Source organism: Oncorhynchus masou, chromosome 3 (assembly GCF_036934945.1).
Source record: "Oncorhynchus masou masou isolate Uvic2021 chromosome 3, UVic_Omas_1.1, whole genome shotgun sequence".
Classification (NCBI taxonomy): domain Eukaryota; kingdom Metazoa; phylum Chordata; class Actinopteri; order Salmoniformes; family Salmonidae; genus Oncorhynchus; species Oncorhynchus masou.
Genome location: NC_088214.1, coordinates 15,930,788 through 15,956,977, shown reverse-complemented (window position 1 = coordinate 15,956,977; position 26,190 = coordinate 15,930,788). Strand labels below are relative to the sequence as shown.

The 26,190-nt window shown below is 44.7% G+C and overlaps 1 protein-coding gene across 3 annotated transcripts in view; it reads left to right on the top strand.

The window, feature by feature from the left end:
• Positions 1-26,190, top strand: part of LOC135511009 (phosphatidylinositol 4-phosphate 5-kinase type-1 gamma-like) — a 38,767-nt gene that overhangs the window by 6,311 nt on the left and 6,266 nt on the right. For all 3 annotated transcript variants that reach the window (XM_064932457.1, XM_064932449.1, XM_064932439.1), the window contains exons 2-15: positions 4,740-4,774; positions 4,944-5,039; positions 5,390-5,520; positions 5,752-5,869; positions 7,631-7,783; positions 11,672-11,971; positions 12,131-12,330; positions 12,909-12,992; positions 13,117-13,168; positions 24,834-24,918; positions 25,208-25,366; positions 25,566-25,695; positions 25,938-25,973; positions 26,080-26,163. In XM_064932457.1, coding sequence (XP_064788529.1) covers positions 4,740-4,774; positions 4,944-5,039; positions 5,390-5,520; positions 5,752-5,869; positions 7,631-7,783; positions 11,672-11,971; positions 12,131-12,330; positions 12,909-12,992; positions 13,117-13,168; positions 24,834-24,918; positions 25,208-25,366; positions 25,566-25,695; positions 25,938-25,973; positions 26,080-26,163 — 1,663 coding nt within the window. The remainder of the gene's footprint in view (positions 1-4,739; positions 4,775-4,943; positions 5,040-5,389; positions 5,521-5,751; positions 5,870-7,630; positions 7,784-11,671; positions 11,972-12,130; positions 12,331-12,908; positions 12,993-13,116; positions 13,169-24,833; positions 24,919-25,207; positions 25,367-25,565; positions 25,696-25,937; positions 25,974-26,079; positions 26,164-26,190) is intronic.

Sequence of the window (26,190 nt, the reverse complement as noted above, 5' to 3'; positions counted from 1 at the left end):
AGTGTTCTGTTCTGTTGAGTGTTCTGTCTGTTGAGTGTTCTGTCTGTTGAGTGTTCTGTATGTCTGAATGTTCTGTCTGAATCATCTTCCTTTCTGAGTGTTCTGCACATATGCAGTAATTAGGAATTAGAACTCTGCATGACTGGCAAAGTCATACAAAAGACCCTGCTAGGAAGACAACATTCCAGAAACTAATCTGTAGTCTGAAGGCCATTAGCCCAGTGTCATTGCTAGACCTTAAGATCAATAACTTTAAAGATTGGGTCGGTCTGTTGTGTGTCTCATTGTTTTGGCCCTGGTGTGTCTATCTGTCCTCTCTCTCTCTCTCTCTCTCTCTCTCTCTCGCTCTTTCTCCTCTCTATCATTACAATATCTCTCTCTCGTTTTCTTTCTTTCTTTCTTTCTTTCTTTCTTTCTTTCTTTCTTTCTTTCTTTCTTTCTCTCTCTCTTGCTAACCTCCATCTACGGGCCATCTTCCTGCAGCTTGTTGTTCCAGTAGCTGGCACCTCTCTTAATCCTGCACTCTGATTGGATGCTCACTGCTCAGGGCATCCAGTCTACTGGGAGACGGTGGTGGTGTCAACCAATGACAGGGAGTTCAGATTAAAGAGTCAGGACTGATCTACTCTAGAAATAGATTTTATCTACGTCAGCCGCAGACAACAACTAGCGACAGGTCTGATTTTTGTATTTTTTTTTTGTATTTTTGAATGTGTTTTTGGTAGCAGCAACTGCAGTACCATTTTACCTTCAGACTTGAGTGACAGAGAGGTGAGTGAGACTTTCAAAACTCTTAAAGGGTAGATGTGTTTACGCAAACTCAAGGTTTGCACTCTGATAAGTGTTAAAGGTATTACTGTAAGTACAACCAGAAGTGTTTCTTGGGTTGAGTTGAGCTGTGCTTGTACATATCCAGGAAGATTAGCCCTGATGGTACTACCAGTGGGTATTCTGATTTCATTTGTGGATTTGTTATTTGAATTCTGGGCATCAGCATTAGTCAACTACCCTGTTCTAGCTTAGAAACAGTAATGGCGCCAGAGAGGATGGCTGCCGTTTTATTGGCTTTTAACCAACCGTGCTATTTGTTTGTAACTTATTTTGTACATAATTTTGCTGCTACCGTCTCTTATGACTGAAAAGAATTTCTGCACATCAGAACATCAATTACTCACATTTGGACTAATAATTTTTCTTTAAGAGTTTGACGGGAGGGATTTACTCAGACACCCAAACAGGCCCTCATCCCCATCTTTCGCAGGAGAAAGAGACAGCGATTTCGCAGAAGGAGATCGGGGTGCCTTGTGAAGATCAGTCGACGAGTGGCAAATCTACCGTTGCCATCCGTACTGTTAGCCAACGTAAAATCGTTGGATAAATGGGACGAACTCAAAGCAGACATATCCTACCAATGGGACATTCAAAACTGTAATATCTTATGTTTCACCGAGTTGTATCTGAACGACGACATTACTATAACATACAGCTGGTGGGTTATACACACTATCGGCAGGATAGAACAGCAGACTCCGGTACGACAAGGGGTGGCAGTCTATGTATATTTGTAAACAACTCCTGGTGCACGATATCTAAGGAGGTCTTGAGGTTTTGCTAGCCTGAGGTAGAGTGTCTCATGATAAGCTATCTACCTAGAGAGTTTTCATCTGTATTTTATGTAGCTGTCTACCTACCACCACAGACCGATGCTGGCACTAAGACCACACTCAATGAGCTGTATACCGCCATAAGCAAACAGGAAAACGCTCATCCAGAGGCGGCGCTCCTAGTGGCCGGGGACTTTAATGCAGGGAAACTTGAATCAGTTTTCCCTAATTTCTATCAGCACATTAAATGTGCAACCAGAGGGAAAAAACTCTAGACCACCTTTACTCCACACACAGAGGCGCGTACAAAGCTCTAACTCCATTTGGAAAATCTGACCATAATTTTATCCTCCTGATTCCTGCTTACAAGCAAATATTCAAACAGGAAGCACCAGTGACTCGGTCAATAAAAAAAGTGGGCAGATGAAGCAGATGCTTAACTGCAGGACTGTTTTGCTGTCACAGACTGAATATGTTCCGGGATTCTTCCGATGGCATTGAGGAATACACCACATCAGTCACTGGCTTCATCAATATGTGCATCGATGACTTTGTCCCCACATTGACTGTACGTACATACCCCAACCAGAAGCCATGGATTACAGGCAACATCCGCACTGAGCTAAAGGGTAGAACTTCCGCTTTCAAGGAGCTGGACTCTAACCCGGAAGCTCATAAGAAATCCCGCTATGCCCTCCGCTATGCCCTCCGACGAACCATCAGACAGACAAAGCGTCAATACAGGACTAAGATCGAGTCGTACTACACTAGCTCCGGTGTTCCTTGGATGTGGCAGGGCTTGCAAACTATTACAGACTACAAAGGAAAGCACAACCAAGAGCTGCCTAGTGACACAAACGAGATAAATAACTTGTGTGCTCGCTTCGAGGCAAGTAACATTGAAACATGCATGAGAGTGTCAGCTGTTCCAGACGACTGTGTGATCACGCTCTCCACAGCCGATGTAAGATGCAAGACCTTTAAACAGGTCAACATTCACAAAGCTGCAGGGACAGAATGATTACCCGGACTTGTACTCTGAGCATACGCTGACCAACTGTCAAGCATCTTCACTGACATTTTCAACCTCTCCCTGTCTGAGTCTGTAATACCAATATGTTTCAAGCAGACCACCATAGTCCCTGTGCCCAAGAACACTAAGGTATCCTGCCTAAATGACTACCAACCCGTAGACCTGACGTCTGTAGCCAGGAAGTGCTTTGGAGGCTGATCATGGCTCACATCAACACCATAATCCTAGAATCCCTAGACCCACTTCAATTTGCGTACTGACCCAACAGATCCACAGATGATGCAACCTCTATTGTACTCCACACTGCCCTTTCACACCTGGACAAAAGAAACACCTATGTGAGAATGCTATTCATTGACTACAGCTCAGCGTTCAAGAGCATAGTGCCCTCAAAGCTCATCACTAAGCTAAGGACCCTGGGACTAAACACCGCCCTCTGCAAATGGATCCTGGACTTCCTAATGGGCCATCCCCAGGTGGTAAGGGTAGGTAACAACACATCCGCCACACTGATCCTCAACATGGGGGCCCCTCAGGGGTGCGTGCTCATTCCCCTCCTGTGCTCCCTGTCACTCATGACTGCACGGTCAGGCACGACTCCAACACCATCATTAAGTTTGCCGATGATACAACGGTGGTAGGTCTGATCACCGACAACGACGAGACAGCCTATAGGGAGGAGGTCAGAGACCTGACAGTGTGGTACAAGGACAACAACCTCTCCCTCAACGTGATCAAGACTAAGGAGATTATTCTGGACTACAGGAAAAGAAGGATCGAGCACTCCCCCATTCTCACCGATGAGGCTGTATTGGAGCAGGTTGAGGGCTTCAAATTTCTTGGCGTCCACTTCACCAACAAACCAACATGGTCCAAGAACACCAAGACAGTAGTGAAGAGGGCATGACAAAACCTATTCCCCCTCAGGAGACTGAAAAGATTTGGCATGGGTCCTCAGATCCTCAAAAGGTTCTACAGCTGCACCATCGAGAGTATCCTGGCAGATTGCATCCCTGCCTGGTATGGCAACTGCTCGGCCTTTGACCACAAAGCACTACACAGGGTAGTGCGTACGGCGCAGTACATTCCCCGGGCCAAGCTTTCTGCCACCCAGGATCTCTATACCAGGCGGTGTAAGAGGAAGACCCTAAAAATTGGCAAAGACTCCAGCTACCCTATTCACAGACTGTTCTCCCTGCTACCGTATGGCAAGTGGTACCAGAATGCCAAGTCTAGGTCCAATAGGCTTCTAAACCGCTTCTACCCCCAATCCAAAGGACTCCTGAACATCTAATCAAATGGCTATGCAGACCATTTGCCTTGCCCGCCCCCCCTCTCTTCTACGCTGCTGCTACTCTCTGTTATTATCTATTCATAGTCACTTTAATACCTCTACCTCGACTAAACGCTGCACATTTTCTCTGTACCGGTACACCCTGTATATAGCCTCACTATTGTTATTTTACTGCTGCTCTTTATTCGTTACTTTAATGTCTTACTTTTTTTTAGGTATTTTCTTAAAACTGCATTGTTGGTTAAGGACTTATAAGTAAGCATTTCAATGTAAGGTGTACTACACCTGTTGTATTCAGTGTGACAAATAAAATTTGATTTGATCTGAAACAGGTGTGAATAATACAAACGTAATATAATGCATTTGATGGATGGTCCATGTGTGTGACACCGTGTTGGGTTGGTAAGTGATGACCACCTGCACTTGACTGCCAACGAGGGCAAGAGTCCAGCATTGTATGGTTAGGGCAGCATGGGTCAAGTCTCAGGTTGATGTGTGTGTGATTGTGTGTCGGTAATGTCAGTGTGTGTTGGGTATGGTGTCCAACACTGGTGATAGTAGACTTGGGTTGGCCCATCATTATTCTTCACTACACCCCTCTAGCTGATGTTTCCCAGAGGAAATACACCTTTAATAGTAGTAGTGATATAGTATAGAAACATAGATTTACGTAGCTTGATTTTTATGTTTTATGCCTTCCTGGCAATAACAGGTGCCTTTTATCCTGGTACATGTATGTATCTCACAATTAGGCTTAAATTATGCATTGATGTTCTCTTTTTCTCTCTTCTCTGTTTATCAACAAAAGACACTGGTCGTAGGGAGTCTACAATAACTAGTGAGGTGAGTTACACACACACACACACACACACACACACACACACACACACACACACACACACACACACACACACACACACACACACACACACACACACACACACACACACACACACACACACACACACACACACACACACATGTAAAGCCAGTCTCCTCTCTTCTCTGTCAGATGCCGTCCCCCACAGCTCAGGGTCTAGGCCCAGGTCAGGAGAAGAAGATCGGCCACAGGAGAGTAGATGCCTCTGGAGAGACCACCTATAAGAAGGTACACTATTCCTTTCCTCTTCTGCATCCCTCTCTCACCTTTCCTCTCCTGAATCCCTCTCTCTCCTTCCCCTCTCATCTTCATGTTCTTCTATTCTGTCTCCACTATCTCTCCTCCCTCCATCCCATACCTTACTTGTCTCTCCTTCTTCCCTCTCTTCCATGTCCATGTCTTCCATGTCCTCTCCTACCTCTCTGTTTTCTTCCTTCTTCTCTCCCCAGACCTTTCTGTACTTCTTTGACTTCTCCTATCTCACTGTCCTCCTCTCATCCTTTTCCTCCCTCATTTTAATTTTCATGGATCTATTTTGGTGACTTGTGGTTTGTAACCTGCCTGCCTGTGCCCTCCAGACCACGTCCTCTGCCCTGAAAGGTGCCATCCAGCTGGGCATCGGCTACACGGTGGGCAACCTGAGCTCCAAGCCAGAGAGAGATGTCCTCATGCAGGACTTCTACGTGGTGGAGAGCATCTTCTTCCCCAGGTGTGTGTCTGACTTTGTGTGTGTGTGTGTGTGTGTGTGTGTGTGTGTGTGTGTGGATGGCAGATGTGTGTGTTTACAAATGGGGAGGGGTGTTTTTTGTTTTTGGTGTGTGGATAAAACCACCTACAAAGTGAAATGCTCTCTAGTACAATAACTTGTTCTGTCCCTTCCTATCTCCTGTCGTTCTCTCTTTCTGCCTCTCATCCTCACTCCCATCTTCTCTCCCTCCAGTGAGGGCAGTAACCTGACTCCTGCCCATCACTACCCAGACTTCAGGTTTAAGACCTATGCCCCCGTGGCCTTCCGCTACTTCCGAGAACTGTTTGGGATCCGGCCAGATGACTACCTGGTGAGAGACAGTAACCATAGTAACCTCAATAAATATAGCACTACAGATAGTCTTGTTAATACCTAGGTTAAAGCTGCAATATGTAACTTTCTGGGCGACCTGACTAAATTCACATAGAAATGTGAGTTATAGCTCTGCCATTCTCATTGAAAGCAAGTCTAAGAAGCTATTTCTATGCGCTATTTCTATGCTTCCCGTTCTTAAGTTTCATTTTAGCGTCTTTTACTTGCTGTTTTGTATACCAGCTTCAAACAGCTGAAAATACTTTGGGTTATAGAAAATATATTTTACAGCGGTTTAGATGGTACAATGATTCTCTACACAATGACAACTTGTTTTGTCACAAACTGAAATTAGGCAAACTATTTTAATTTCTGCAACCAGGAAATGGTGGAGCAATTTCTGCATATTGCACCTTTAAATAAAGTGTCCTACATCAAGTGACTAAATGCATAACTAACATGACATCCTGTGGATTTATCAAGGAAACATAACCCCCGGTTCCATCCAGTCTGACTTCCCCGTCCTCTGGCCACACACACACACACGCACACGCACACGCACACGCACACGCACACGCACACGCACACGCACACACACACACACACACACAGAAATACACAGAAATACACAGAAATACATTAGGAACACCTAATACATTAGGAACACCTGCTCTTTCCATGACAGACTATCCAGGTGAAAGCTATGATTTCTTATTGATGTCATTTGTTAAATTAACTTCAATCAGTGTAGATGAAAGGGAAGAGACAGGTTAAATAAGGATTTTCTAAGCCTTGAGACAATTGAGACATACAGGATTCTGTATGTGTGCCATTCAGAGGGTGAATGGGCAAGACAAAATATTTAAGTGCCTTTGAACAGGGTATGGTAGAAGATGCTAGGCGCACCGGAGTGTGTCAACAACTGCAAGTCTGCTGAGTTTTTCACAAGCAACAGCCAATTTGACACTACTGTGGGAAGAATTGGAGTCAACGTGGGCCAGCATCCCTGTGGAACGCTTTCAACACCATGTAAAGTCCATGCCCCGACGAATTCAGGCTGTTCTGAGGGCAAAAGGGGTGCAACTCAATATTAGGAAGGCGTTAGGAATGTGCTGGATTAATGCAGCAATCTATGCATATGTACACTGAGTGTACATATGCATAGATTGACTCACACACACCACACTTACACTCTTACACACATACTGTAAATGCGTGCACATACACACGTGCACACACAGTCACTCCTATAAAATCCCACTCTACCTGCACCAGATGGAGATTAGCAGATTAAGGTTTTCTTTTTAAAGCTCCAAGCTGATAACAGTAGACAGTCAGGTACAGTATAGGCCTAATCAGAAACAACCTTCTGTTTCTATTTGTTTCTATGGGTTTTCTATGCATGGTTTTACACTTACAGGAAATAGTCATGTTTTAGTCTCATTGCATTAATCCAGCATGAGGAATACATAGTGCAACATTCTCCGTTTTCTGAATACGGGGTATCATATACTTGTGTAGAGACTGAGAGGATCTTCACACTCTCCCCTTAAACTTGTTAAGCCCCTGTGTTTATCTGGCCTTCCAGACTCCACTTCAGGTGTCTGTAGAAAGTAGAAACCCTGCAAAGTGCCTAAAGAAGGTCTGAAGCACCATGTAAAGTGCCCTATTTGAACCACTCCAGTGTTGGTGCCATTTTCTATGCTATCTCTATGACCCACTGACCTAACCTGTGTGTATATCTATGCTCTCTCTCCAGTACTCTCTATGTAACGAGCCCCTGATCGAGCTGTCCAACCCGGGGGCCAGCGGCTCCATATTCTATGTAACCAGGGACGATGAGTTCATCATCAAAACAGTCAATGCCAAGGAGGCGGAGTTTCTGCAGAAACTACTTCCTGGATACTACATGGTTAGTCTGTCACAAGCTCCCCCTTCATTCTAATAAATAAAAAGTGTGTGTGTTTGTGTTGGTCACTTTGACCCTTGGCCCCTGGGGTTAACCTATGGTCAGCTGTGACACTAAAGAGGCTAAGCACACAACTAAGACACACGCCTAAAGCACACACACGACCAGAGGCTTTGAGTCCAGCCGACTCACATCTGTCAAGTGTATGGGCCAGGAGCCAGGGTCGCTCTTGGCAGAATCTGCAGGGGCATTTTCTTGTTAATATTGTTATCATAATACAGTTTATATAGCGTATAGCAAGCTTATCAATAAAACGACAGTACAGTATTCTTGTTTTTATATCAATTTATGGTTTAATGAACATTCATTTCCCAGACATTTCTTATTTCTAATCATTTTGAAGGGGAAATGTTGGTCCTACTTTATCTGGATAGTCTCAATTAGATGATCTACAGATGGTCATACTATCAACAAACTACAGTGCCTTCAGAAAGTATTCATACCCCTTGACTTATTCCACATTTTGTTGTGGTACAGCCTGGATTCAAAATTAATTCAATTTGTTTTGTTTTTCACACATCTACACACAATACCCCATGATGATAAAGTGAAAACATGTTTTTAGGCACCTTTTCAAATATATTGAAAATATCTCATTTCCATACAGTGCCGTGAAAAAGTATTTGCTCCGTTTCTCTGGTTGACTCAAGTGTTCTAAAAAGCACCTGGATGATCATCAAGACTCTTGGAAGAATGTTCTATGAAAAGATGCGTCAAATGTAGAACTTTTTGGATGAGATGGGTCCCATTATATTTGGCGAAAACCAAACCCTGCATTCCACAGTAAGAACCTCATACTAACGGTCAGCATGGTGGTGGTAGTGTGATGGTTTGGAGATGCTTTACTACCCCAGGACCTGGACCACCTGCTTTAATAGAAGGAACCATGAGTTCTGCTCTGTATCAGAGAATTATATATGAGAATGTCAGGCCATCCATCAGTGAGCTGAAGCTAAAGTGCAGCTGGGTCATGCAGCAAGACAATGATCCGGATTGTACAATATTTTCACATTATTATAAAAAAATGATTCAAGATCTGTCAAGTTGGTTATTGATCATTGCTACACAGACATTTTTCAAGTCTTGCCATAGTTTTTCAAGTAGATTTAAGTCAAAACTGTAACTCATCTTGGTAAGTAGCTCTGTAATTGTTTTAAAGTCATCATTGTCGCTGTTTTAAAGTCATCATAGGCCTCATAGTGAAATCCAGGAGCAGTTTTCTTCCTCTCTGGCAACTGAGTTAGGAAGGGTGCCTATATCTTTGTAGTGACTGAGTGTACACCATCCAAAGTGTAAGTAATAACTTCAGCATGCCATCCACATCGACGGGACAGTAGTGGAGAAGGTGGAAAGTTCCTCGATGTACACATCACTGACATACTGAAATGGTCCACCCACACAGACAGCGTGGTGAAGAAGGCGCAACAGCATGGTGAAGAAGGCGCAACAGCCTCAACCTCAGGAGGCTGAATTAATTTGACTTGTCACCTAAAACACTTACAAACTTTTACAGATGCACAATCAAGAGCATCCTGTCGGGCTGTATCACTGTCTGGTACGGCAACTGCACCGCCCTCAACCGCAAGGCTCTCCAGAGGGTAGTGTGGTCTGCACAACGCATCACCAGGGGCAAACTACCTGCCCTCCAGGACACCTACAGCAACCAATGTCACAGGAAGGTGCTACTGCACTGCAAGCGGTACCGGTTAACCAAGTCTCAGACCAAAAGGCTCCTTAACAGCTTCTCCACAAGACTGCTGAACAACTAATCAAATGGCCACCCAGACTATTTATATTGTCGTCGTCCCCTTGTTTTTACACTGCTGCTACTCGCTGTTTATTATCTATGCATAATCACTTAACCCCCGATACAGTATATAGACGCGTTATTGTTATGTACATTTATTGTGTTACTTTTTGATTGATTCATTTTTTAAATTTACTTTTGTTTATTTATTAAATATTTTATTGACTCTATTTCTTGAACTGCATTGTTGGTTAAGGGCTTGTAAGTAAGCATTTTACGGTAAGGTCTACTACACCTGTTGTATTCGGTGCATGTGACAAATACAATGTGTGGTCTACCACATCGCAGCTGAGCTGTTGTTGCTCCTAGACATTTCCACCTCACATTAACAGCACTCACAGTTGACTGGGGCAGCTCCAGCAGGGCAGAAATTTGACGAACTGACTTATTGGGAAGGTGGCGTCCTATGATTGTGCCACGTTGAGAATCATTGAGCTCTTACGTTAGGCAATACTACTGCCAACGTTTGTCTATGGAGATTGCATGGCTGTGTGATCAATTTTATAAACCTGTCAGCAATGGGTGTGGCTGAAATAGCTGAAGCCATTAATTTGAAGGGGTGTCCACATACTTTTGTACAGTATATATAGTGTATGTTGTTTAAGTGATAATGATTGAGGAGCCAGTGTTTGGAGGATATAATTGGCAAACCATGCCAATATATCCTCCAATCACAGGCTTCGAGGGCATTGTCATTTTAATACAACGGATTACCAACATATTAAAATAATGATTGACATTTTTCCATTAAAAACTTTTGGGGGGATCAATTTATTCATACCATTTCATCCTTCCACAAGATATAGTCCTGACACAAATGTAGGGTAGCTTGTTTTTCGATCTATCGGTTCGGTTGCCAGAGACGCAACCTAGTTCTTTTTGTTCTGTATCTATGGATGCCACAGGAGGCTGCCGAGGGGAGGACGGCTCATAATAACGGCTGGAACAGAGCTAATGGAATGGAAACCATGTGTTTGATGTATTTCCTATCATTCCACTAATTCTGCTCCAACCATTACCACAAGCCCGTCCTCCCCAATTAAGGTACCACCAACCTCCTGTGATGGATGCGACCCAGTGGTTCATTCTAAATGTTCTATTGTCGTACTGGCCTGCAACGTTCTTATCTCTTGCTTAGCCAACTACGACTAATTTACGTTCAGGTCAAACAGTGCAGCCAGAATAACAGCAAAGTTGCTGCATCTGTTTAAGCTGTTTTCTAGTGACATTTATTTGGATACATCCATAACAATGAGCTAATGAGACACGATTTCACCTGGAATAGAAAATGTGCTCCCTCGTCAGGACACTGTTGTTCAGAGGAGCGAGCCAACAACACAGCTAACACAATAACAATAACTGAAGCTGGAAAGACTGCAAACTAATTGCTTTTCGTTTCGTTTGACCTGTTTTCTTTTGACATTAATTTGTATATATCCATAAATATTTTGCTGATTCATGATTTTGATTGGCTGAGTAAAGCTGCCTGTCTGTCTGTCTTATCCCTAGACCAACAAGGTTGCAAATGTTGGAGAGACAGACAGCAAGATTTATACAAATCTCCGCTATTGAAAACCAATTGCTACTCTAAAAGAAATGGGAGATAATGTCTACATGCTTTTTATGGTGGAGATGAAGTTTATAAATTGCCTGGCTGCGCTGATGAGACAGTGGATTGTGCAGTCAGATGGAACAGAGTAAATAGGCATTTTAAAGTCATAGATTTAGCCAGTGGTAACTTGTGGAATAGACACCAATCAGCGTCCAGGATTAGACCCCCCTATTGAACATCTACAAACTATCCACAAGCATCTACCTGGGACTATGCAAATAAAGTGTTTCTGAAATGTTTAACTAGTTGAACTGACATATCTCTGAAATCCACTGGATTTTTCATGTCCTGCTCAATATGATGGCATGAAAAGAACACTGAAATAGGCACACAATTCTCTTTTTTGCACCCTTTAATTTTCTCTCCCTCCTCCTCTTCTTCTTCTCCCCTCTTCCTCTCCTCCCCTCTCTAGAATTTGAATCAGAACCCGAGGACCCTGCTTCCTAAGTTCTTTGGTCTCTACTGCGTCCAGTGTGGGGGCAAAAACATCCGTATCGTGGTCATGAACAATGTGTTACCGCGCGCCGTCCGCATGCACCTCAAGTTCGACCTGAAGGGTTCCACGTATAAACGCCGTGCGTCCAAGAAAGAGAGGGAGAAATCTAATCCCACCTTTAAAGATCTGGACTTTATAGCAGATGTACCGGACGGACTGACACTGGATCAGGATACATATGGTGCTCTGCTTAAGACCCTACAGAGAGATTGCCTGGTGAGAGAGAGGGAGGAGAGGGTGAGGGGAGGGGGGAGGAGAGGGGATGTAGAATGCATGTGAATGGGAGGGGGCATTATGACCTGTGTGTCTGTGCTGTCTGGTAGCTCCTGCTATCATTCATTCTGACCTCCATTCTCTGTATGGGTGGTACCCCAGGTGCTAGAGAGCTTTAAAATCATGGATTACAGTCTGTTGCTGGGGGTCCATAACCTGGGCCAGGCTGGGAGAGAGTCCCAGGGCTCACCAGCAGGGGGCGATGAGAAGAAACCTGTGACCCAGAGAGCCCTCTACTCCACTGCCATGGAGTCTATACAGGGAGGGAAGACGTGTAGAGACACACTAGACCACGATGCTACGTGAGTTATCCAGCTTAACACACAAAGGCACAAGTGTGCAAACACACAAACAATGATTCCATGTGTCTTGAAGTCTTTTCCCCCTACATGAGATTCTCTCTGCCTCTCTCTTTCTTTCTTTCGCTCTTTCTTTCTTTCGCTCTTTCTTTCTTTCTTTCTTTCTTTCTTTCTTTCTTTCTTTCTTTCTCTCTCTCACTCACTCACTCACTCACTCACTCACTCACTCACTCACTCACTCACTCACTCACTCTCTCTCTCTCTTTTCCCCCTACATGAGATTCTCTCTGCCTGTTTCTTTCTTTCTTTCTTTCTTTCTTTCTTTCTTTCTTTCTTTCTTTCTTTCTTTCTTTCTTTCTTTCTTTCTTTCTTTCTTTCTCTGTCTCTCTGTCTCACTCTGTCTCTCACTCCCTCTCTCTCTCTCTCTCTGTCTCTCGCTCTCTGTCTGTCTGTCTCTCTCTCTCTCTCTCTCTCTCTCTCTCTCTCTCTCTCTCTCTCTCTCTCTGTCTCTGTCTCTCTCTCCCTCTCTCTCTCGCTCTCTCTCTCTCTATGTCTCTCTCTCTCTCTTTCTCTCTCTCCAGAATGGGTGGTATTCCTGCTGTGGATGGTAAAGGAGAACAACTCCTTCTTTTTATTGGAATCATCGACATCCTGCAGTCCTACAGGTTCATTTCACAAAATCACTCACTGTGCTACTAATGTCCTACTAATCAATAGCACCAGTACTAATATAATGATGTATGAATCACTGAGTTTTTTTCTCATCCAGTTACCTTTACTGTCCTTTAGGGTCATCAAGAAACTGGAACACTCATGGAAGTCTCTGATTAGTAATGACGGGGTGAGTCCAGCCCGGTGACAAGCACTTTACCTAGGCTTGCACAGGCCCAGTGACTAGCACCTTACCTAGGCTTGCACAGGCCCAGTGACTAGCACCTTACCTAGGCTTGCACAGGCCCAGTGACTAGCACCTTACCTAGGCTTGCACAGGCCCAGTGACTAGCACCTTACCTAGGCTTGCACAGGCCCAGTGACTAGCACCTTACCTAGGCTTGCACAGGCCCAGTGACTAGCACCTTACCTACGCTTGCACAGGCCTAGTGAATAGCACCTTACCTAGGCTTACACAGCCCCAGTGACTAGCACATTACCTAGGCTTACACAGCCCCAGTGACTAGCACCTTACCTAGGCTTGCACAGCCCCAGTGACTAGCACCTTACCTAGGCTTACACAGGCCATGTCAATTAGCCTATCAGAAGCTATTCCAAGCTGTTTAAAGGCACAGTCAACTTAGTGTATGTAAACTTCTGACCCACTGGAATTGTCAAACAGTGAATTAAAAGTGAAATAATCCGCCTGGAAACAATTGTTGGAAAAATGACTTGTGTTATGCACAAAGTAGATGTCCTAACCAACTTGCCAAAACTATAGTCTGTTAACAAGAAATCTGTGGAGTAGTTGAAAAACAAGTTTTAATGACTCCAACCTAAGTGTATGTAAACTTCCGACTTCAACTGTACATACACATACATACCCATATGTATATTTTTATAGATGACTAGCAGTGGGGCAAAAAAGTATTTAGTCAGCCACCAATTGTGCAAGTTCTCCCACTTAAAAAGATGAGAGAGGCCTGTAATTTTCATCATGGGTACACTACAACTATGACACACAAAATGAGAAAAAAATCCAGAAAATCACATTGTAGGATTTTTTATGAATTTATTTGCAAATTATGGTGGAAAATAAGTATTTGGTCAATAACAAAAGTTTATCTCAATACTTTGTTATATACCCTTTGTTGGCAATGACAGAGGTCAAACATTTTCTGGAAGTCTTCACAAGGTTTTCATACACTGTTGCTGGTATTTTGGCCCATTCCTCCATGCAGATCTCCTCTAGAGCAGTGATGTTTTGGGGCTGCTGGGCAACACAGACTTTCAACTCCCTTCAAAGATTTTCTATGGGGTTGAGATCTAGAGACTGGCTAGGCTACTCCAGGACCTTGAAATGCTTCTTACGAAGCCACTCCTTTGTTGCCTGGGCGGTGTGTTTGGGATCATTGTCATGCTGAAAGACCCAGCCACATTTCGTCTTCAATGCCCTTGCTGATGGAAGGAGGTTTTCACTCAAAATCTCACGATACATGACCCCATTCATTCTTTCCTTTACACGGATCAGTCGTCCTGGTCCCTTTGCGGAAAAACAGCCCCAAAGCATGATGTTTCCACCCCCATGCTTCACGGTAGGTATGGTGTTATTTGGATGCAACTCAGCATTCTTTGTCCTCCAAACACGACGAGTTGAGTTTTTACCAAAAAGTTCTATTTTGGTTTCATCTGACCATATGACATTCTCCCAATCTTCTTCTGGATCATCCAAATGCTTTCTAGCAAACTTCAAACGGGCCTGGACGTGTACTGGCTTAAGCAGGGGGACACGTCTGGCACTGCAGGATTTGAGTCCCTGGCGGCATAGTGTGTTACTGATGGTAGGCTTTGTTACTTTGGTCCCAGCTCTCTGCAGGTCATTCACTAGGTCCCCCCATGTGGTTCTGGGATTTTTGCTCACCGTTGTTGTGATCATTTTGACCCCACGGGGTGAGATCTTGTGTGGAGCCCCAGATCGAGGGAGATTATCAGTGGTCTTGTATGTCTTCCATTTCCTAATAATTGCTCCCACAGTTGATTTCTTCAAACCAAGCTGCTTACCTATTGCAGATTCAGTCTTCCCAGCCTGGTGCAGGTCTACCATTTTGTTTCTGGTGTCCTTTGACAGCTCTTTGTCTTTGGTCTTGGCCATAGTGGAGTTTGGAGTGTGACTGTTTGAGGTTGTGGACAGGTGTCTTTTATACTGATAACAAGTTCAAACAGGTGCCATTAATACAGGTAACGAGTGGAGGAGTTACAGGTCTGTGAGAGCCAGAAATCTTGCTTGTTTGTAGGTGACCAAATACTTATTTTCCACCATAATTTGCAAATAAATTCATTAAAAATCCCACAATGTGATTTTCTGGATTTTTTTTCTCATTTTGTCTGTCATAGTTGAAGTGTACCTATGATGAAAATTACAGGCCTCTCTCATCTTTTAAGTGGGAGAACCTGCACAATTGATGGCTGACTAAATACTTTTTTGCCCCACTGTATCTGGGTCACAGGTTTTTCTCATCGCCCCCTGCTGGTGAGCCCTGGGACTCTCTCCCAGCCTGGCCCAGGTTATGGACCCCCAGGAATATATATATATATATATATATATATATATATATATATTGACATTCATGCATATACACATACACACTTTTTTAAATATATGCCTTTATTATTCCCCGCAAACCCTACCACCCCCCTCCCCCAACTGGAGTAAACTAATTAACAATAACACTTCTACCTTCAGTTTATTCATGTTATACACATTTTACAGACACAATCTATTTTACAATAGTTATATTTTATTTGTTTTTAGTTCTTCCTCTATTTCTTATGTCCATCCAGTTTGATTTATATTTGTAACTGTGATATTTCGTATCATTTCTGAACCTATACATATTTTACAAACGCCGTATGTTTTAGATTTATCATCTTGTTGTTATTAGTCCCACCCTTCAGCTCCATTCAACCCCTCCCATCTATCTCTTAACACTATCCATTTTGGATTTCTATTTGCCATATATTTTTTAACTGTGCTGTGATGCTTCACAAAAGTACTTTTTACCTTTCTATTCTCATAGCTTCTACAGATTGTAAATTGAGATTAACATTTTTGCAAAAATAATTATTATATTAGTGATTGGTTGACTATCACTTTTCAAATCATCCAGTATTGCTACAGTGGCTTGCAAAAGTATTCACCACCTTGGAATTCTTCCTATTTTGTTGCCTTGCAACCTGGATTTAAAATGGATTTGTGGGTATTTTGTATCATTTGATTTACACAACATGCTTACCACTTTGAAGATAATTTTTATTGTGAAACAAACAAGAAATAAAACAAAAAAATGAAAACTTGAGCGTGCATAACTATTCACCCCCCAAAGTCAATACTTTGTAGAGCCGATCCACCTTTTGCAGCAATTACAGCTGCAAGTCTTTTGGGGTATGTCTCTATAAGCTTGACACATCTAGCGACTGGGATTTTTGCCCATTCCTCAAGGCAAAACTGCTCCAGCTCCTTCAAGATGGATGGATTCTGCTGGTGTACAGCAATCTTTAAGTCATACCACAGATTCTCAATTGGATAGAGGTCTGCGCATTGACTAGGCCTTTCCAAGACATCTAAATGTCTCCCCTTCAACCACTCAAGTGTTGCTTTAGCAGTATGCTTAGGGCCATTGTCCTGCTGGAAGGTGAACCTCCATCCCAGTCTCAAATCTCTGGAATACTAAAACAGGTTTCCCTCAAGAATACCCCTGTATTTAGGGCCATCCAGCATTCCTTCAATTCTGACCAGTTTCACAGTCCCTGCCAATGAAAAACATCCCCACAGCATGATGCTGCCACCACCATGCTTCACTGTGGGGATGGTGTTCTCAGGGTGAGGGGAGGTGTTGAGTTTGCGCCAGACATAGCGTTTTCCTTGATGTCCAAAAAGCTAAATTTTAGTATTTGACCAGAGTACCTTCTTTCATATGTTTGGGGAGTCTACCACATGTCTTTTGGCGAACACCAAACGTGTTTGCTTATTTTCTTCTTGAAGCAATGGCTTTTTTTCTGGCCACTCTTCCGTAAAGCCCAGCTCTGTGGAGTGTACAGCTTAAAGTGGTCCTATGGACAGATACTCAATCTCCACTGTGGAGCTTTGCAGCTCCTTCAGGGTTATCTTTGGTCTCTTTGTTGCCTCTCTGATTAATGCCCTCCTTGCCCACCTTTGGTGAGCGGCCGTCTCTTGGCAGGTTTGTTGTGGTGCCATATTCTTTAAATTTTTTTTACAATGGATTTAATTGTGTTTTGTGGGATGTTCAAAGTTTTGATATTTTTTTATAACCCAACCCTGATCTGTACTTCTCCAGAACTTTGTCCCTGACCTGTTTGGAGAGCTCATGTAATATTCCAGGCATTTATATGTAAACTCCAGTCGTACTTTATGAAACACCTTTTCAAAATCAGCTATGAAAACCAGGCCTGGTGTCCGTGATATTTCATAGTATTGTATTGTTTCCAGTACTTATCTTATATTATCTCCAATGTATCATCCATGTAAAAACCTGTTTGATTTGGAAGAATAATATCTGACAATACCTTTTTAATTCTATGTGCCAAGCATTTAGCTAGAATTTTTGCATTACAACGCTGGAGTGTAAGAGGCCTCCAATTTTTTTAAATGGACTGGATCTTTATACAGTATATACCACTTGGATCCTGTTTCAGTAATAATGAAATCAGACCTTCTTGTTGTGTGTCCAATAATCTACCGTTTATATAGAAGTGGTTAAAAAATACTCATAATGGTCCTCTTAGTATATCAAAAAAAGGGTTGTAATACCTCCACTGGTCTGCCATCCAGCCCTGGAGTTTTCCCAGACTTAAAGCCTTTAATTTCATCAAGAAGTTCCTCCTCTGTAATTTGGCCTTCACACGAGTCTTTCTGTACAGATGTTAATTTTACATTATTATTAGGAAAAAAATCCATACAATTAGCGTCAGTTAGTGGAGATGGAGGAGACTGAAATGAAAACATATTCTTAAAGTACTTTACTTCCTCTTTCAAAATATAATTAATTTGTAACAAGTTTCAATACATTCTTTTGGTAGCATTTCTATGTTGAAGATTGAAAAAGAATTTGGTGCATTTTTCCCCATATTCCATCCAGTTTATTTTTATAATATATTACACTGGATCTTTCCTGAATAAGTTCCTCCAGTTCTTTTTGTTTTTCCTCTAACTTATTCTGAGCCTCTATGGTAGTTTTTAATTGCTATCTAACTGTACTGTTAGTCCTTCAATTTCCTTTGTAAATATGGACTCTTTTGATCCAAATGTCTTTTGTTTTATAGATGAGTACTGAATTGCATGGCCTCTAAAGGCACATTTAAAAGTGTCCCATACAATAAGGGAATGTGCTGTACCTGTCAGTTATAGTCAGTTATAAAGTCAGTTATAAATTATTCTGTCCTACTTATAAACAAGTTATCATCCAGTAGACTTTGATTAAATTTCCAATATCCTCGCCCACGTGGAAATTCTGTAAGAGTAATATATATGCCAATTATGTGATGATCCGACCACATTCTGTCCCCTATCAACACTTTTTAAACGTTTGGTGCCAGAGAGAATGGCATAATGTCACGTTCTGACCTTAGTTCCTTTGTTTTGTCTTTGTTTTAGTATGGTCAGGGCGTGAGTTGGGGTGGGCAGTCTATGTTTGTTTTTCTATGTTATTTTTTGAGTTTGGCCTGGTATGGTTCTCAATCAGAGGCAGGTGTCGTTAGTTGTCTCTGATTGATAATCATACCTAGGTAGCCTTTTCCCACCTGTGTTTCGTGGGTGTTTATTTTCTGTTTTCTGTGTCATCACTAGACAGGACTGTTTCGTTTGTTCGTTCGTTCTTCCTAGTTGGTATTTTGTTTAGTGTTCAGTTTTGATTATATACAAAGAACATGAACACTTACCACGCTGCACCTTGGTCCTCACCTTCTTCCACCGACGACGGCCGTTCCACATAAGAAAGTAGTCAAGATGACGAGCTTGATTAAGCCTCCACCATGTATCTCTCACTAGGTCAGGGTATTTAAGCCTCCATTTTTCCACTAATTCCAATATATCCACGACATTCATGATTTCCTTAAGTGCCTGAGGGTGATGTTTGTAGTGTGATTTCCTTTATGGTCCATAGAAATATTTATAACCGTATTAAAATTCCCCACCATAATAATAGTCTGGTGTTGCTTGTAGAGTTGATACATTCTTATATATATATTTTCAAAGAAGCTTGGATCATCATTATTTGGACCGTGTGGGTTAATAAGCCATATGTTTAGTGTCCAATAACATATTTAAAATGATCCATCTACCTTGATGATCTGTTTGGACAATTTGCACATTTGGATTAAAATTACAGTTAATTAATATCATCACCCCTTTTGAATTTCTGTGCCCAAGGAAGAAACCCTAACCCTAACCCTAACCCTAACCCAATCCTTTTTCCACAAAACTTCATCTAAAATTGTTGAATGCGTTTCACCGTACCTTCTCCACTATGCACTATGGTTTCAGAGCTGGTCATGGGTGCACCTCAGCCACGCTCAAGGTTTTAAACAATATCATAACCGCCATCGATTAGAGACATTACTGTGCAGCCGTATTCAACGACCTGGCTAAGGCTTTCGACTCTGTCAATCACAACATACTTATTGGCAGACTCAACAGCCTTGGTTTCTTAAATGATTGCCTCGCCTGGTTCACCAACTACTTCTCTTATAGAGTTCAGTGTGTCAAATCGGAGGGCATGTTGTCCGGACCTCTGGCAGTCTCTATGGGAATGCCACAGGGTTCAATTCTCGGACCGACTCTCTTCTCTGTATACATCAATGATGTCGCTCTTGCTGCTCTACGCAGACGACATTCTGTATACCCCTGGCCCTTCTTTGGACACTGTATTAACTAACCTCCAGACAAGCTTCAATGCCAAACAACTCTCCTTCCGTGGCCTCTGAACGGCTCTTAAATGCAAGTAAAACTAATTGCATGCTCTTCAACCGATCGCTGCCCGCAACCGCCCGCCCATCCAGCATCACTACTCTGGACAGTTCTGACTTAGAATATGTTGACAACTACAAATACCTAGGTGTCTGGTTAGAATGTAAACTCTCCTTCCAGACTAACATTAAACATCTCCAATCCAAAATAAAATCTAGAATCGGCTTCCTATTTCGCAACAAATCATCCTTCACTTAAGCTGCCAAACATACCCTCGTAAAACTGACCATCCTACCGATCCTCGACTTCGACAATGTGATTTACAAAATAGCCTCCAACACTCTACTCAACAAATTGGATGCAGTCTAACACAGTGCCATCCGTTTTGTCACCAAAGCCCCATATACCACCCACCACTGCGACCAGTACGCTCTCGTTGGCTGGCCCTCGCTTCATACTCGTCGCCAAACCCACTGGCTCCAGGTCATCTACAAGTCTCTGCTTGGTAAAGCCCCGCCAGCTCACTGGTCACCATTGCAGCACCCACCCGTAGCACGCGCTCCAGCAGGTATATCTCCCTGGTCACCCCCAATGCCAATTCTTCCTTTGGCCTCCTCTCCTTCCAGTTCTCTGATGCCAATGACTGGAACGAACTGCAAAAATCACTAAAGCTGGGGACTCTTATCTCCCGCACTAGCTTTAAGCACCAGCTGTCATAGCAGCTCACAGATCACTGCACTTGTACATAGCCATCTGTAATAAGCCCTTCCAACTACCTCATCCCCATACTGTATTTATTTATCTTGCTCCTTTGCACCCCAGTATCTCTAATTGCACATTCATCTTCTGCACATTCTACCATTCCAGTGTTTAATTGCTATATTGTAATTACTTTCGCCACCATGGCCTATTTATTGCCTTACCTCCCTTATCTCCTTTGCACATGCTGTATATAGACTTTTTCTACTGTATTATTGACTGTATGTTTGTTTGTTTCATGTGTAACTCTGTGTTGTTGTATGTGTCAAACTGCTTTGCTTATTTTGGCCAGGTCGCAGTTGCAAATGAGAACTTGTTCTCATCTAGCCTACTTGGTGAAATAAAAACAAATAAAAAATAGATATTATTTTAATTCTCTTTTAGCCAGGTAAATACTGATCGTCTTTTCTTATTATCTGCTAAGCCAATGTGACGTTTGTCATCGAAAGTAGACCAAGGTGCAGCGTGGTAAGTGTTCATGATCTTTAATACTCAGAACACCAAAAAACAACAACAAAACTAATAACGAACGTCACGTTCTGCCGACTTCACAGAGCTAACAATAAACAAGATCCCATCCTAGACAGCTGCCTCTGATTGGGAACCACACTCGGCCAAAACCAAAGAAATACAAAACATAGAATGCCCACCCCACATCACACCCTGACCTCACGAAATAGAGAAATAAAACGTCTCTCTAAGGTCAGGGCGTGACAATACCCCACCCCCAAAGGTGTGAACACCCGGCCGCAAACCTAAACCTATAGGGGAGGGTTCGGGTGGGCATCTACCCTTGGCTGCGGCTCCGGTTCGGGGCGTAGCTCCTGCTCCACCTCTGACTACCCCCATTTTGTTGGTTGCGCCTCTGGTGCGGGGACCCTCGTTGCTGGCCCCGGACTGGGGACCCACGCCGTAGGCTCCGGACTCGGGACCCTCGCTTCAAGATCCGGACTGGGGACCCCCGCTGCAGGCCGGACTCGGGACCCTCGCTTCAAGATCCGGACTGGGGACCCTCACTGCAGGCCGGACTGGGAACCCTCGCTGCAGGCCCCGGACTGGGGACCTCGCTGCAGGCCGGACTGGGGACCCCCGCCGTAGGCTCCGGACTCGGGACCCTTGCTTCAAGATCCGGACTGGGGACCCCCGCTGCAGGCCCCGGACTGGAAACCCTCGCTGCAGGCCCCGGACTGGAAACCCTCGCTACAGGCCCCGGACTGGGGACCCTCGCTGCAGGCCGGACTGGAAACCCTCGCTGCAGGCCGGACTGGGGACCCTCGCTGCAGGCCCCGGACTGGAAACCCTCGCTGCAGGCCCCGGACTGGGGACCCTCGCTTTAGGCCGGACTAGAAACCCTCGCTGCAGGCCGGACTGGGGACCCTCGCTGCAGGCCGGACTGGAAACCCTCGCTGCAGGCCCAGGACTGGGGACCCTCGCTGCAGGCTGGACTGGGGACCCTCGCAGGCCGTGGGGAGGCTCCGGACTCGGGACCCTCGCTTCAAGATCCGGACTGGGGACCCCGCTGCAGGCCCCGGACTGGGGACCCTCGCTGCAGGCCGGACTGGGGACCCTCGCCATAGGCTCCGGACTCGGGACCCTCGCTTCAAGATCCGGACTGGGGACCCCCGCTGCAGGCCCCGGACTGGAAACCCTCGCTGCAGGCCGGACTGGGGACCCTCGCTGCAGGCCCGGGACTGGGGACCCTTGCTGCAGGCCCCGGACGGGGGACCCTCGCTGCAGGCCGGACTGGGGACTATCACCGCAGGCCCCGGACTGGGGACCCTCGTTGGAGGCTCCAGACTGGAGACCGTTGCTGCAGGCCCCGGACTGGAGGGGGCTTCGTGCCACGGATCATCACTGGAGGCTTCGGGCCATGGATCATCACTGGAGGCTTCGTGTCTTGGATCATCACTGGAGGCTGGGTTTGTGGAGCTGGCACAGGATATACTGGGCTGTGGAGCCGCACTGGAGGTCTGGCACAACACTGGATGCTCACCCTAGCCCGGCAACTGCGGGGCGTTGGCACAGGACGCACTGGGCTGTGAAAGCGCACCAGAGACACTGTGCGTAGAGCCGGCGCAGGATATACTGGATCGAGGAGGCGCACTGGAGGTCTGGAGCATAGAGCTGGCACCACCTCTCCTGGCTGGATGCTCACCCTAGCCTGGCAACTGCGGGGCGATGGCACTGGACGTACTGGGCTGTGGAGACGCACCGGAGACAGAGTGCGCAGAGCCAGCACAGGATATCCTGGACCGAAGAGACGCACTGGAGGCCAGATGCCCAGAGCATCTGACCATCCGTCCTGGCTAAATGCCCACTCTGGCTCGACAAATGCGAGGAGCTGGCACAGAGCGCACCGGGCTGTGCATGCGCACCGGTGACACATGGCGCAGAGCCGCATAACATGGTGCCTGACTAGTCACTCTCTCCCCACGGTAAGCACGGGGAGTTGGCTCAGGTCTATAACCTGACTCCGTCAATCTCCCCATGTGCCTCTCCGCATGTGCCTCTCCCCCAAAACAATTTGTGCATGCTTCGTCGTGCCAACTCCTCGTATCTTCGCCGTTCCGCCGTTGCTGCTTCTAGCTCCTCCTTAGGTCAGCGATATTCTCCAGCCTGCGCCCAGGGTCCGTTGCCTTCCAGTATCTCCTCCCATGTCCATTCCTCCAGAAAACACTGCTTGGTCTTTTTGTGGTGGGATCTTCTGTGACGTTTGTCGTCGAAAGGAGACCAAGGTGCAGCGTGGTAAGTGTTCATGATCTTTAATACTCAGAACACCAAACAAAAACAACAAAAGGAATAACGAACGTCACGTTCTGCCGGCTTCACAGAGCTAACAATAAACAAGATCCCACAATATAGGTGGGAAAACAGGGTACCTAAGTATGATTCCCAATCAGAGACGATAGACAGCTGTCTCTGATTGGGAACCACACTCGGCCAAAACCAAAGAAATACAAAACATAGAATGCCCACTCCATCACACCCTGACCTCACCAAATAGAGAAATAAAACGGCTCTCTAAGGTCAGGGCGGGACAGCCATAACAATTATAACTGGCTATACCTATTTCAGCACTTACCATAATGAGACACAGGTTTCAATTCTATTTATCAAAATATATGTTTGAAACTTACAATTAAAAAGTAACATGATCATTGAGTGTCTATATAGCTGTACCATGATATTTGCATTGCTACTAAGTAAACCTACAATTGGTCCCCCCTATTCCACCTGCTAAAAGCCCTCCTCATCCCGAGTTGGGTTGTCATCCCAATGCCTGGCAGACCACCCCCGACCCACAATATGCCACAGCCCTGAAAAGACTGGGATCCATCCTTCGAAAAAGAGCACGCAGTGCCATTTACAGACAGAAGTAGATTAACCCCCAAATGCATTTCCATCACCCACACCTCAATTTGTATTATATATAATTAGTCTACAGATGGAATATGCCTCTGATACTGAGAATGGCTAGTAGGTTATTATTCTAGAAACAACTAGAGGTTTGAAAAGGTGACAGACTAACTCTCCCATTACAATAATTCACTATGCCTGAATTTGCAGATGTGTTTTGTTTACTAAAATGGTTTCCCCCTCTCTCTCTCTCTCTCTCTCTAATTCTCCCTCCCTCTCTCTCTCTCTCTCTCTCTCTCTCTCTCTCTCTCTCTCCAATTCTCCCTCCTCTCTCTCTCTCTCTCTCTCTCTCTAATTCTCCCTTTCTCTCTCTCTCTCTCTCTCTAATTCTCCCTCACTCTCTCTCTCTCTCTCTCTCTCTCTCTCTCTCTAATTCTGCCTCTATCTCTCTCTCTCTCTCTCTCTCTCTAATTCTCCCTCCCCCTCTCTCTCTCTCTAATTCTCCCTCACGCTCTCTCTCTCTCTCTCTCTAATTCCCCCTCTCTCTCTCTCTCTCTAATTCTCCTCTCTCTCTCTTTCTCGCTAATTCTCCCTCCCTCTCTCTCTCTCTAATTCTCCCTCCCTCTCTCTCTCTCTCTCTCACTCTCTCTAATTCTCCCTCTCTCTCTCTCTCTCTCTCTCTCTCTCTCTCTCTCTCTCTCTCTCTCTCTCTCTCTCTCTCTCTCTCTCTCTCTCTCTCTCTCTCTCCCCTTCTCAGGACACAGTGTCAGTCCACAGGCCTAGTTTCTATGCAGACAGGTTCTACAAGTTCTGCAGCACCACTGTCTTCAGAAAGAGCTGCTGTGAGTAGAAACACATTCACTACATAAATGCTTCACAAATCATCTATAACTGTACGGCTGTGTGACATAACCATGCATTTATTTGTTCACCTTTATTAATCCTTTATAGATCAGGAAATACAGTTATATATGGATCCCATTTATGTAGTGCTTATGAAGCATATATGAATGAATTTAAAATAAAACAAATATATCGAGATTGAGTAATTTATTCATTGAGTTTTCCTTCTGACTGATTTCATTATCCTCTGTTCTCCCCTTCCTTCTCTCATCTTCTCCTCCCACCCAGCCCTGAGGTCTTCTCCCTCCAAGAGGGGGCGAGGAGGGGCCCTGCCCACACCCAAAAACAGTGTCCAAACACAGCTGTCCATAGAGAGAGAGGAGAACCAGGAGAACGAGGAACTGCACCTCAGAGCGGCTCGCGGCTCCCGCCTGCTGGAGGAGGACGGTAAAACAGTTACTACACTCCTGAAAATGGCAGACAAGTGTTTGAGGACCGAGCTCTTTTCAACACAAGCTGTTTAGATGTCGTGTCATGTTCTCTAGTGGTAGATTACTGATGCTGTTGTCAATGTCAGCAATTCAATGAGTATTTAATTCAAAATGGGGGTTGAATGGGTCTATCTCTCTCTATCTCTCTCTGTCAGGTCAGAGAGAGCACCCCCACACCCCTCCATCTTTTGAGGATGCGACCACAGCATCCATTGCGACCACTCTCTCCTCCAACAACTCTCTCCCTACCACACCGTTTGACACACCAGAACACCCACGCTTCAGGTACACGAATATATGCACGCACACACACACACACACACACACACACACACACACACACACACACACACACACACACACACACACACACACACACACACACACACACACACACACACACACACACACACACACACACACACACACACACACACTCCTACATTTACACACACACACACATACTCCTACATTTACACACACACTCCTACATATACACACTCACCTGTCCCTGTTCTACCCTTCAGGAGGCCAACTCACTCTCCACGGGACCGTGAAGACAGGTAAGCAGTCTTATTTCTTACCCTTCAATCCAACACATCTCATCCCATCTGACCATTCTGACTGTGATTGAAGTTCTGATGTCACATCCCGTGCTGTCCCATATAGTTTCAGGTCACAGCTGGAAGTAGTGGAGGTGCACGAGCAAACTGTCACTGTGGCGGTGGAGGTGAAGAGGGAACCTACAACCAGGTACACACACACACACACAAACACACA